At 46.1% G+C, this 11,975-nt stretch overlaps 1 protein-coding gene across 2 annotated transcripts; it reads right to left on the minus strand.

Annotated features, from left to right (window-relative positions):
* Nucleotides 1-656: 656 nt before the first annotated feature.
* Nucleotides 657-11,905, minus strand: ift81 (intraflagellar transport 81 homolog). 2 transcript variants are annotated; one of them, XM_062454705.1, is made up of 19 exons: nucleotides 11,776-11,905; nucleotides 11,257-11,416; nucleotides 10,939-11,042; nucleotides 10,625-10,805; nucleotides 10,446-10,535; nucleotides 10,263-10,328; nucleotides 9,866-9,976; nucleotides 9,515-9,599; nucleotides 8,808-8,971; nucleotides 8,544-8,639; nucleotides 7,797-7,943; nucleotides 5,752-5,901; nucleotides 4,190-4,318; nucleotides 3,726-3,815; nucleotides 3,040-3,126; nucleotides 2,762-2,833; nucleotides 2,514-2,599; nucleotides 2,173-2,218; nucleotides 657-1,779 (listed from the first exon to the last, which is right to left on the minus strand). In XM_062454705.1, exons 2-19 carry the CDS (start codon nucleotides 11,398-11,400, stop codon nucleotides 1,597-1,599), a joined length of 2,031 nt encoding a protein of 676 aa, XP_062310689.1. In that variant the 5' UTR covers nucleotides 11,401-11,416; nucleotides 11,776-11,905; the 3' UTR covers nucleotides 657-1,596. The 2 variants fall into 2 exon arrangements, with proteins under 2 accessions (XP_062310689.1, XP_062310690.1); XM_062454706.1 differs by having other exon boundaries at nucleotides 11,758-11,833.
* Nucleotides 11,906-11,975: the final 70 nt, after the last annotated feature.

An 11,975-nucleotide genomic window follows, 5' to 3' on the forward strand; every position in this document is an offset into this window, starting at 1 on the left:
AAAACATCGAATTATGTTTCGAATTGTGCAATAGACATGTAAGGACGTGTGTAAGCAAGGGGTCGAAGTTTAAGAAAATATCCTACTGTGTTTGTATTAAGAGGCATCCATGTCAGCATTTAAAGTACCGGCGTGTGTTAGCTGTTGACACATTTTAATGAGGTCCCTATATAACAATGCCTATCATGTGTCACAGTTCTAATCCTATCCAACCCAGTACCACATCAAGCTGCCTTCTAGAATCTACACTTGATCCCTCTGGCACTGAACCACTAACTCTGGCTGTCAACAGCTGATAGAGTTACATTTCAAACACAGGGACTAATAGGAGTGGGGATCCTGAAGTGACTATTGGTGTATGAAGGGAATGCCCCCATTAAATGTGTGAAGAGATTCATCAACTGTATTTTCAAAGTTGAGTTTACTTATTGTCCAACAGTAGTTTCTGGTTTATGTTGGTCAGGTGCTCCTCTCCTGAAGCACTAGGATTTACCGGAGGAATGGGAACCTGGCACTGAGTTGTAAAGAGGATAATGGTTATGATCGTGAAAATGTTCAAAGGCATCTAAAATGAATGGAAAGGAATGCATGTACCTTTCCAATGTATGCAAATCAAATAATAAAATATTACACAACCAAATAAATACAAGTTCAGACAGATTGTACGGTTTAGTTTAATACGTAGGTGGAAACAACGCACACAATTATAATTGCTAGATAAAAATAGGCATGGCATGGAAGTTTTCTTCTGCACTAATAAACCTGTGAGTCAATTTAATTTTTGTATTAATATAGCTTTTGTTTATTGAAAAAATACAATACAACTTTCCAAAATCCTTATGTCCAAATAAAGAAAGAACATTTCTCATTCTGTTGAAAAGTAGGAGCGTAACATTTAAATATAGAAAATGAAATTCACTAATAAATGGTACACTATGCCAGACAAAAAAAAGAGTTTACTGCCCTGGCTGCTTTGATTTGACAGAGGTCCTGTAGAATTCCAAAATTGGCCAGCTTTGCTGCCAAGGTCATATCTGCTGATTCCCAATATAGCACAGTGCAGCCTCTTCCTAAGTGCAACACTTTGTACTCTGTTATCTTTAGACACATTGTTAGCAGCTGTATTCTTAAAGATGTGTTCAAATTGAGGCTGTGAATTTTTTTGAAGCCAAGGTGCAAAGGAAATGTCATCTTCTTAACCCACTTGCACTCTCAGAATCACGTGTTATCTCCACTTTCAAACCAGGGAGCTCCACTCAATCATATGATTCAGTCAGAGATAAAGATTCTTTGTAATTGGACCAATCTTACAGTAAGATTCTGCAGCGAAAACATTTTCACCAAGATCCCCACTGCTTACGTCAATTACAACAAGCTAACGGACTAATGAAATCATTTAAATAAGAAACAGTATTTAAACAGTATAGTAAAAAGTATTTTTAAATATGTAGAGTAATGATCTAACCCATCTCCATTTCATTAGACATGGATTGTCTGTAGTACCATATGTAGTGGTTGAGAGCTCCTTGGCTTGTTCTAGGTCAGGGTCTTGGTACTACTAACACCAAAAGAGTTGATACAACCGAAACGGTCCCCTCACAGCACCAGCCTATCCTCTCCCCCCTCCTGGATCACCTGACCTATGGAGGCCTGGCTCTGGGCCCTGAGGAAGCACTGGCGCTTACAGTCCACCAGCTGCTCCAGGTCGCGCCACATCTTCACCTGCTTCATGTTGGGGCCGTGGCTCTCCCGCACAGCCTTCTGACTCTCGCGTAGCTTCTGTGGTCCACAAGGAAAGAACGGGGTTCGACGCGGGTTAAAACACTTTTCACCGGTTTGGTCATTAAAACGTTGGCATTTGCCGTTTCATTTTTTCATCAAACACAGAGAGGTTTTTAAACACATCCGAGTATAGATTTGTTGAGAGGTCGAAACCCCATCGTGTTAACGACCGCCGTTTGCAATCACGGAGAAAACGCTTCGAGAGAAGCAGCGCCACATGGCGTCGAGTCATCCTCGAAAAGGCTGAGGCGGTCAGAGGACTGCGTGAAACCCAGCACCTGCTCTCAACAGCGTCAGCAGCAAAGGAGCCCAAAGAACGGCCCCTGTGTTTACACGGTATCCATTTCAGAGGCCGGTGCAGCGCCACGACTGGAGCTGAGCCACACTCACCTTGCCCAGGGACTCCTGCTCCCCGATGTTCTTCATATACTGTTCCCTGTTCAAATAAAGAAAAGTCAGACTTTTAGGTTTTTGGCATTGTCTTCATTAGGTGACTTTGGCCACTAACGGCATCATTACTCATCTCAAGTGTTTATTAGGGAAAACACGGATATATATAGGAGTTTAACTAAATGAGGAGAGATTTGGCATCGTGCGCAGTAAAGAGAGCCTCTGAGGTGAGTGTGATTCGGCCCCTCAGCGGGGTACGGGGGACAGGGGAGCTCTGCGCTAACAGCAGTGTTAGCAGAATTTCCCCCCCGCAGCAGGCAGCCTCAGCCCGACATGTTTACCTGATGGCCTTCCTCCGCTCCTGGGGGTCAGGAGACACATAGGCCTTCATCTCGTCCACGGCCCGCTGCCTCTGCATCTCAATGATCTGCGGAGGACAGGGAGTGCAGAGAGAGAGAGAGAGAGAGAGAGAGAGAGAGAGAGAGAGAGAGAGAGAGAGGGGGGGGGGGGGGGGGTCAGGGGGAGGGGCTCGCACTCACAGTCTTGTGTGCGGTCAGAGCGCAGGTTGCTTGCAACCCGAGCTCCTTACCTCTTTCATGCAGTTGACGTAGTGGTATCGGTTTTCCTCCTGCGCGTTCTCCTCCCTCAGTGCCCGCACGTCCTGCATCGGCGGTGGTGAACACACACACACACGGGACACACCATTCATTGTACATGGCACATGGGGTGGCACACTCCCTCATGGCATTGTGCAGAGGGAACTTGAGCCACCGTAACATGTTGAAACTTGATTTGGGAGCCGAATGAAACCAGGGTGGGAAAGCAGTGATGTAAGGGGGTTGGTCGAGGGTGAGGCGTTAGGAGTACCTGTTCCAGTTTGGAGCGGTTACTCTCCAGGCCTGCAGAGCAGCTGTCATACTGCGCCTTCTTCTCCTCATACTCCTGGGTGAGCTCCTGTTAGGATCGCAACACTCCATCATGTCAGTCATACAGAGACCGGCACAGCCAATGATACAGACAGGAAAAGTAATGGAAGCATGATGGAAACAATCGTGTTTTGGAAAGAGTCATGTGGTATAATATAGACTGATGTCTTTATACCACTCTGAGAACTTTCCTTTGTGGTACATAGCCCACACTCTTGCGCACTTGTCGCCCTGTCGCAACAACAGCCTTCAAAGCGTGCATATTTCCGCAGTTTGACTTAAGCCTAGCTTTAGCTCAAGTCTATTTCTGTGATCCTGACGTAGGGCCTCATCATTACTAGGTGGTAGCCGTGTGCGATAAAAACTCTGGGAGCACATGTTGGAAAATCTGATCCCCTTGCTTTACCTGAGGGATGCGAGGGGCTTTCCCCCTCATCCATTTTACATATTGATGAGCTGTAAATGATGTTTAATAGCTTGTCGTCATGATCACAAAAAAACCACACGAATGAAGTCAGCGCCAGCTGGTTGTGCAGCATCAGGGAATTCCCCATCCTTTGTCAGACGTGCAGTACAGCACACTCTGCGTGTGATAAGACAAGAAGCTCAGACGGGCGAGAGGTTCACCTGACACTCCTGTCTGAGGGGCCGCAGCTCCTTGATGACGGGCGCCAGGGCAGACTTCTTCTCCACGATCACAGAGTTGAGCTTCTTCACCTGAAACAAGGAAAGGGTTAGAAACCACTGACGCTCGACCACCCCTTCGGATAACATTGAAACCTCTTGTAACAGGGCCCAATTGGCTGCCATTAGCTCTATTTAGGCCAGTGATGATGGATTTATAAAACAGGTTGAGTGTAGGGTTGGAATTCTGTAATTATATCATTCATCTTTCTCTGACTTGCCAGTAAAAACAAAGCAAGTTGAGCATGAGTGGCATGTAACCGCTATCAAGACAGTGAATGGTTAGAGGGATCATGTTAGGCAAGGCGCTCTTCGTATCATTCCCTGCATAATCATAGAGGGACGAGTGCAGGTCCTGTTACTGAGGCTGAATGACGATAGACCCCCCGATGCCAAGAATTAGTCACCATTTCAGACATGTCATCCAGCGTGCGGCCCTTCATCTCATCCAGCTCGCTCTTGATGGCTGATACCCTCTCCAGCTCGTCCTTGGTGTCGCTGTAGCCTGAGATCCCCTTTTGAGCCTCCACAGATTGCTACAAACACAATCAAGGGGACATGACAGGCCATATGGTTTCAAACAACTAGCAGTCACCAGTGAGAACAAAAACATTGGAGGCGGCCCAAAGAGCTTATAAAATTAAACCCCCAAAGTTTAATATTGTCTATTTTACCTTGCTACATTAATAATGACCACAACCCCTACCAACTCAACCTACCAGGGTAAGATTTATATCAAAGTTTGTAGTGAGTGAAAGTGTTAGTTACTTACCTCCCTTTTGTTAAAACATTCCTTTAAACTACTCTAACCACCATAACTGAGGAAGCTACAGAATCAGAATGGGATTTATTTGCCATGAAAGTTTGCACAGACAAGGAATTTGCTTTGGCAGGAAGGTGCATACAATAAACATATAGGGACCTAAAATTTAAATATGTGGACTATCTATACTAAGGGTACATAAACTAGCAGTACTAAGTGGAATTAGAATTAAATAAAATACACAATAAAATCAAATATAAGTTGCCGTAATTTAAAACATAAAAATACACCGGTCCAGAGTCTGTGGCTCTGGACCAGTGACAGCGTGCGACGCAAGGAGCTTCGTCCTGAATCAACCCCTGCTGCCACAGCTGCAGTGTCAGGGACACAGCAGAGGGTCGTGTCCACACAGACAGGCAGGGCCCAGCTTGACGCCAGGGACTAGAGGCCACTCTGTCCCCTGAGTAGAGAGATCCTAAAGCTGGAGCATAACCCTGCTGTGCTCCACGGTGAGGATTCACCTCCTAAATTGGCTTTCAATCCCACATGGGTGAATGGATGTATGGTCATTTACATGGGTCTGAGTGGTATATTGAATGTGTTCTGGGAGCTTTACGACACAATGTATTGCCCGCTGCTGAGGTTTCTATTTGAATCCGCCATTGGTGATGTGCCGTGGCTAAAAGGATTATTTGACTTTTTTTATGCGAGAAGTGCCATCGATGTGGACGGACCCGGGAGGGGAAGGAGGGGGAGGAGGGGAAGGAGGGGGAGGAGGGGAAGGAGGGGAAGGAGGGGGAAAGCAGGTGTCAGAGAGATACAGGCTCAGCCGTCGGCAGAGAGGGAACGCATTTAGTGATCCAAAAACACCAGCTTAGAAGCAGAGGTGAAGGGGAGGGGTGGGGGGGAACAACAAATGCAGCCATCATAAATAGCTGCGGCTCAGCCGTCCCTGCGTCAGCAGAGCTATCAGGAACTGGGAGGGTTTGGAAGGAGTGAAGTCATTTCCAGGAATCTTGTACCCACCTCACCGTTAACGAACCGTGCACAAACGAGAGCACAACAGAATGGTACATGTACAGAACTACATGGTGGGGGGCGGTGTTAAAAGGTGCAGACTGGGAAGGGTTCGAGGTGAACAGGAAGTGATTGTGTACAGCTAGGGTGGAGGGAAGGGGGGGGGGAGGGATGGATGAGTGGCGTTACCAGTTGCTGCTGCCCCGCCTCGTGTTTCTGCCTCAGGACCTCCTCGGTCCGCTGCAGGACTCCAAACTCGGCCTTCATCTCCGCGATCTCCTGACGCTTCTTCTTGTACACCGTACCCTTGCTGCGCAGCTTAGCAACGAAACGCTTAAACTAAGAGAGAGGGGGAGAGAGAATAGAGAGAGAGAGAAGATGAGGAGTAAAAGCTTGTGTCAGATAGAAGGGCCCATAGCAGAGGTCGAGGTGCCTTCCTAGACATCTCTGTGGTAACATGATCCTCTGGTACAAAGCCAGATGCACACATAAAACTTGCCAAAGACACTGACTGTTGCCCCACTGGACACAGCAACCAGTCCATGCATCGCACAGAGACACTCCCCCACAAGGTACAGAAGACGTAATAAGGAACAACCCCAGAAATGTGCTTCTCGTCATTGAAAGCATGGGGGGCTTGTGTGGGAGGGTTTGTTGTTTAAGCATTTTAGGACATCAAGGGCAGACAAGGTTGAGGGGGAATTAGCATTGCAGTATAATGTTGCATAGCGTTCCCTTGTCACTGACACTGTGTCCTCAAAACAACCGGTGATAATTGATCCAACACAACAACACACAGTAACTCACAGTGCTGGAGACGGGTATCGGACTGTAGATGCTTCTGATCTATTCAGAGTTGCAACACCAAGTAAACTCTGTTCACTCTGGGTACATTTGGGTAAACTTTCTCAGATTTACCAAACAGCATATGAGCCTGAGACTGAAGGCAGCGTTCGAAAAGTAATGGCGGAACACTGAACCAGCCTGACATATATTTTAAAGTGTTTTGGAACAGTAATCACCCTGGTGTAACTGAAGATGAGCAAACGGGGACATTGCGGAGAGCTCCCCCAGCAGTTGTTGGGTGACATGTGATGACACTTAACTGGCACAGTGGAAAATACCTCTGATAAGATGATCATTTCCACCGTGACCAATGACCCCAAATGAGGCCCAGACTGATAAGCCCTGTGCAAGTCGCCCCTCTCCGTTTACGACACGAACCCACACACAGACCCCTCTTTCCTCCCTCAACTTGTCTCACAGCATCAGCATACAGTATCGAAAAGATAAAAAGGTCTCTGGAATAAAGGTTATAAAGCCCTTTTTCAGTGATATGAACACACAGACACACACACACACACCTAAAGGGGAACGAGCATGTGGAACTCCCTAACAAGGAAAGTTACTGCCCCTGTCCTGTACCTTTCCAGGACACAGCATGAAGGCTTCACTTTGTGACACACTGTGACAAAGCATACGGACGCTGCCCGAGGCCTCGCCCCTCAGCACCCCCCCCTCGCTCATGTAGATCTATTTACAACCATAGGTTTGTTCCGCCCAACAACCTACACGGTGACACACTGAGTGATGGCGAGTGGCACTTTCACTAGTGCAAAAGAAGCACTCACATTTGAGAGTCCTCTCGGTGCACGTCGTTCAGGGTGATCTTGATCCCAGTAATGTCATTGCAGAGCACATCAGCCACTTATTTTCTTTCCAAGGTGTGGGGCGCATCCTCAAGTAAATTTGATTTAGATGAAGGATTTACGCCTCCATCGGTTTATGTGTTTGGCCAAATTGATTTAGCAGATTCATTAAATCGAGAGCTTGGGAAGGAGAGGAAACGCAACAGAAAGTTTGTCAAGGTTCTGGGGAGTTTACTGTTGGGGTCTATTTATAGCCTAGCATGGGAATGTGGGAGAGTGAGGGGAAAGGGGATAAGTTGCATTAGCCAGTGAGCCTCTCTATGTTTACATAAGACCCAAAATAGCCTCTCGTGTTCACTGTGGTCCACAAATCTACAACGGCTCAGCTTTATCAAACAGTTTACAGTCGAGGAGACATAACCACATCATATTCCACACAGGCCGAGAAGTTCTGAAAAAGGAGGTTTAAAAAGTGATGTGTTCAAGGTACACAGGATCTTGTAACCCCCCTCCCAAAACAGGTTTCCAGTGTTGACTGGAGAGCTCAGGCTTTGAGAGACCCGACAGGCCCTTGTGCTCCCGTACCTCATCTCCCCGGATCACGTGGTCCCCGACCAGGTCTCGAGCCTGGCTGTTCTTCTGGGTGAGCTCCCTCTCTGCTCCCAGCTGCTCCTCCCGCGCCTCCTGCAGCTCCTCCGCCTTCGCCTCCTTCTTGCGCACGATGATGGAGGCCTGCACGGGTCACGCAAGGAGAACACGCACACATGCCATTTGCGTCAGTAGGATCGTAGCGTAGTGCTTTGTCTGTTTGTGAACACTTAACAGTTAAGTCAGCTACTTAACAAAGAGGTTAAAGATAGTTCAAGAGGTACAATCAGAACACTAGTACATACGAGGAAGGCTGATAGAATTCTTAGAAATATGACAATTATGTGTTAGATCTGATAGAATTCTTAGAAATATTACGATTATGTGTTAGATCTGATAGAATTCTTAGAAATATTACGATTATGTGTTAGATCTGATATAATTCTTAGAAATATTACGATTATATGTTAGATCTATCCAGATGACTTTAATCTCTAATTTATCTTGCTACGTTAGAGACAAAAGAAAAATGATGGTCAAAGAGAGAAAGATAACACAATATAAACCCCTTTGATATCATTATGATGACATCAATGAGGTCTCACAGTGACCCCCTGACATCTTCCAGATCACATCAATCCAGCCTTCTAGGTTCAAAGACCCACACACAAAATGTCTGTTTTGTACAAGACAAAAAAAAAAACCTTAAAGAAGGTGAATATCAAGTAGGAATAAAAGTGTAACCTGTTGTCTGAAGAGTGACAGTTTGTCATCCATGGGGTCGTTCCTCATCATTTTCTTCTCAATCAGCTGATTTATCTGGACGTTGGTTTCTCGAATCTGGGGGAGGCAGGGAACAGACAAACCGGACGTTTCTAGTGATGTGTCGTCAGAGTGCATCTTCCCATCCACACAACCACAACCAGGTTCACTGTGGCCCAGTCGTGATGGGCGTGTCTCGACACCCGACCCAGACGCACAGCTGGGGAGGCCGGCCAGGCGTCTCACCTTGTGCTCCAGCTCCTGTAGCTCCGCCTGGCCCATGGCCGGCTCAGACACCACCTTCTGCAGGTACTGCACCATGCGCCTCTTCGTCTCCAGCTCCTTGGGGAGCTTGTCAGACACCATGTAGGCGTTCACCTTGATCTCCTCTTCAAGCCTCTTCATTAAACCTGAGACAAAGACAGAAGTTATCGGTACGCCCTTTGATCGGATAAATCAGCCAATAAAGCTTTGAAACACGATCGGTGTGTCTCTGACGCACCTGCACATTTTTTTTCGCTATTGAAATCACATCCAGATCAATCTTGTTTTATGCAAGGTCATTGTTGGAGATTAGAATCAGAAGGAACAACTAACTGGCGTGGCCTTCAACAGTTTGTCTCTAATATTATTACAGACGGCAGTCGCCCTATAACCCTGCGCCCCAAGTCGTGACAAATGACATCACCGCCTGACTTTGACACATCATTTTAGAAACTGTAAATGTGTAAATCTCGTGTGTGTTTGTGAAGAAGCCACTGTCAGATTAAAGCAAAAAGAGATCCACACATGGCAAGCTATAATAGAGCACTTCAAAGTCCAGGGTAATTATATGGCCTTAATAGATGTGAATCAATTAACAGGCCGGCAGTGTGATCTGTTGTGTCCTTGACCTTCTCACCCAGCTGTGAGGGGGACAGTGGCGGGAGGGAAAACATGGCTGCCGTACTCACTTTCTGGCTTGGCATCTGCTGCTGTCTGTCGCAGGTCTTTTAGCTGCAGCTGAGACCTCTGCAGTCTTTGTTCAGCCTGGAAGAGCTGGTCACATGACAAGATCCAATAGAACATGGAAAAGGTTTGTGTGTTTCACTGTGCGCTTGTAATGTTAAATAATAATATTATGTATTATAGATAATATTCTTTCAGAAAACAAAAATCTTCGTAACTCACTGCATACTAATCTCTCGTTAAACACACAGCAAATGAAGCTGTTCGTCTTTTCTGAAATAAATGTGTCATGGCTTTTGATTGGTCTTACTTAGAATCATGGACAAACGAGGACCACAGCAAAACCACTGAATTACCTGGTTCTTCTGCTCCTGTTTCTGTTGAGCCAGTGACTCCTCTCTTTCCTTCTCCACACGAAGTTGTCTAGCCAGCTCCAACATCCGCTGGTGGTTGGACACCGACTCCACCTAGTGTCCACAGAAAGAAACGTGATACGTCAGGTTTCACCACCCAGGGTCAACAACAACAACAGTAGTCAGTGACTGGGGTCTCAAAGTAAGACCTGCTAATTTAGTACCCCCATGACACCTCTGACTGGCTAAAGAGGAAACCCTTGACCCTGTCAGATGCCTGTCTCGTTCCCACTGGGAAGCTGTTAGCATGGATGAGAGGCCATGTTTTCATTCCTCAGTGAATCCCAGAGAGTCCTGGGCACTAAGGACAGAGGAGACACATACAACCGGGCTGTCCTACCCTCTTCCTCAGCCTCTCCACCCGCTTGATCAGCTGGTCCTTCTCCTCCTCCATGGCACCAATGTCCTACAGGGAGGGAAGGATCACGACAGTGTTCAGGGATCTCTCTGCAGACAAGCTGCAAGCAGGCAAGCACGTTTCGCCTAATTCTATATTGCCCGAAGCATTTGTATCTGCCCTTACCCTTCTGATCTCTGCCGTGGAGAATCCAGAGATCTTCAGCTGCTCGCTCTCCTTGTGGTAGGTCTTGAACGCTTCGACAAGTTCTTCATACTGAAAGTGCCAAAACATGATCCGTCTTTTTAACACTGAGGATTAAAGTCATCGTGTAGACATGAGCTTCACATGCCAGTTAAACGAACCTGACTATAGGTGTCAGTGACGACATCATCCTGCAGAAACTCCGCTGGCACCTCCAGTTTAACCAGGAAGCGAGCCAGGTAAGCCCTCTTCTTCAGCTCTGTGATCCTCTGTAGTAGCCAGTGAAGGATAGGGTGGATCACCGGTTTATTGCCGATGACCAGGCCCTGTCTGAAACTACTCCTGCATCAAAAAAGACAGAACAGAAGACAATGAATTGACAGTACATTGACAAAACAGTCGAAGGATTAAGATGTTTAACATTGAATTGAAGCTTAATTGATGTAAATGAGTGTACTTGTCGGTAAGTACTCACGGATCAGACACATTTCCAGGAGGTTTGTATTTAAGCATTCCCAGTATATTAAACATTCTCTTTGCTGTCTGTTCATTCGACTCTTCACGGATATCAATTCCTTGCTGAAAAAAAAGATAACAGATCAAGCGTCTCCATGTTATGCGCCTTATACACACCACCCCACATTTATTTGACACATAGCTCTCAGTATCATGATTGGCTTGATATGCTTCGAGGAATTATAATATAGTTTGTAGCTAGAAAGGCCCGGTCTGAAACCACTCCTGCATCAAAGATGCCAAAACAGAAGACGATTAATGTAAATCGATCCCTCACCTTTGGGTCGATTTCTGCAAGAACATCATTGAGGATCTGCAGCAGTTGCATTGGCTCCACTGAGTCAAATGTGATGAGATTAAAGTTTTTCTTGAATGGTTCTTTGTTCAAGTGCTCAACGATAAATTTCAGCTGTTCTCCCATTTTTAGGTTGTGACAGCTACAACAAAGGGGACAAACAAATTATACCAAATGATCACACACTAGCTGACGTTAGCTTGAAAGCTAGCTAGCCAACTACACTCTTGTTATGCTAACGTCTCTTCTTGCGTTAGCTAGCGTAGCTTTGCAGGTTGAAATGAATAGCTAGACATTCTCGATGTATCTAGCTAGTGTGGCTACTGTAGGAGCTAGCTAAAGCAGCTTTCGTTAAATAAATAAAAAGTTAGGAAGCACTAGCTTGGCAAATTTACATCCAAAACTGTCACAACTTATCTATAACTTCTTAACTATCTTAATAATCTACTGTTTATAATAGTAGTAGTTAAAGTTGGCTCTAACATTAGCTGTTTATCTTACAGACAGTCCCTTTTGCGTCTTGGAAACAAGGCACAAGCGTCCGTTGCTAACAGGAAATAGTCTCCTGTTTGTTCATGAGAGCCCTCGGGAGTAACAGCTGCGCATATTCGACCGTGTACCACAGTGAGGCGCACGCAGTCCACCTCAAAACTCCCCAGGTCTGAACGCATACAACAGAATTAGTGTGTGTGTGTGGACAG

This window comes from Osmerus eperlanus, chromosome 28 (assembly GCF_963692335.1).
Source record: "Osmerus eperlanus chromosome 28, fOsmEpe2.1, whole genome shotgun sequence".
In the NCBI taxonomy this organism is placed as follows: Eukaryota; Metazoa; Chordata; class Actinopteri; order Osmeriformes; family Osmeridae; genus Osmerus; species Osmerus eperlanus.

What these genes read in the sequence shown, in the direction of transcription:
- ift81 (XM_062454705.1), bottom strand. Translation starts at nt 11,400, where the DNA reads ATGGGAGAACAGCTGAAATTTATCGTTGAGCACTTGAACAAAGAACCA. An exon ending in AACAGGAGCAGAAGAACCAG is followed by an intron (nt 9,600 to 9,865) that starts GTAATTCAGTGG and finishes TCATGTGACCAG; the next exon opens with CTCTTCCAGGCTGAACAAAG. An exon ending in ACCGCTCCAAACTGGAACAG is followed by an intron (nt 2,834 to 3,039) that starts GTACTCCTAACG and finishes CCGCCGATGCAG; the next exon opens with GACGTGCGGGCACTGAGGGA.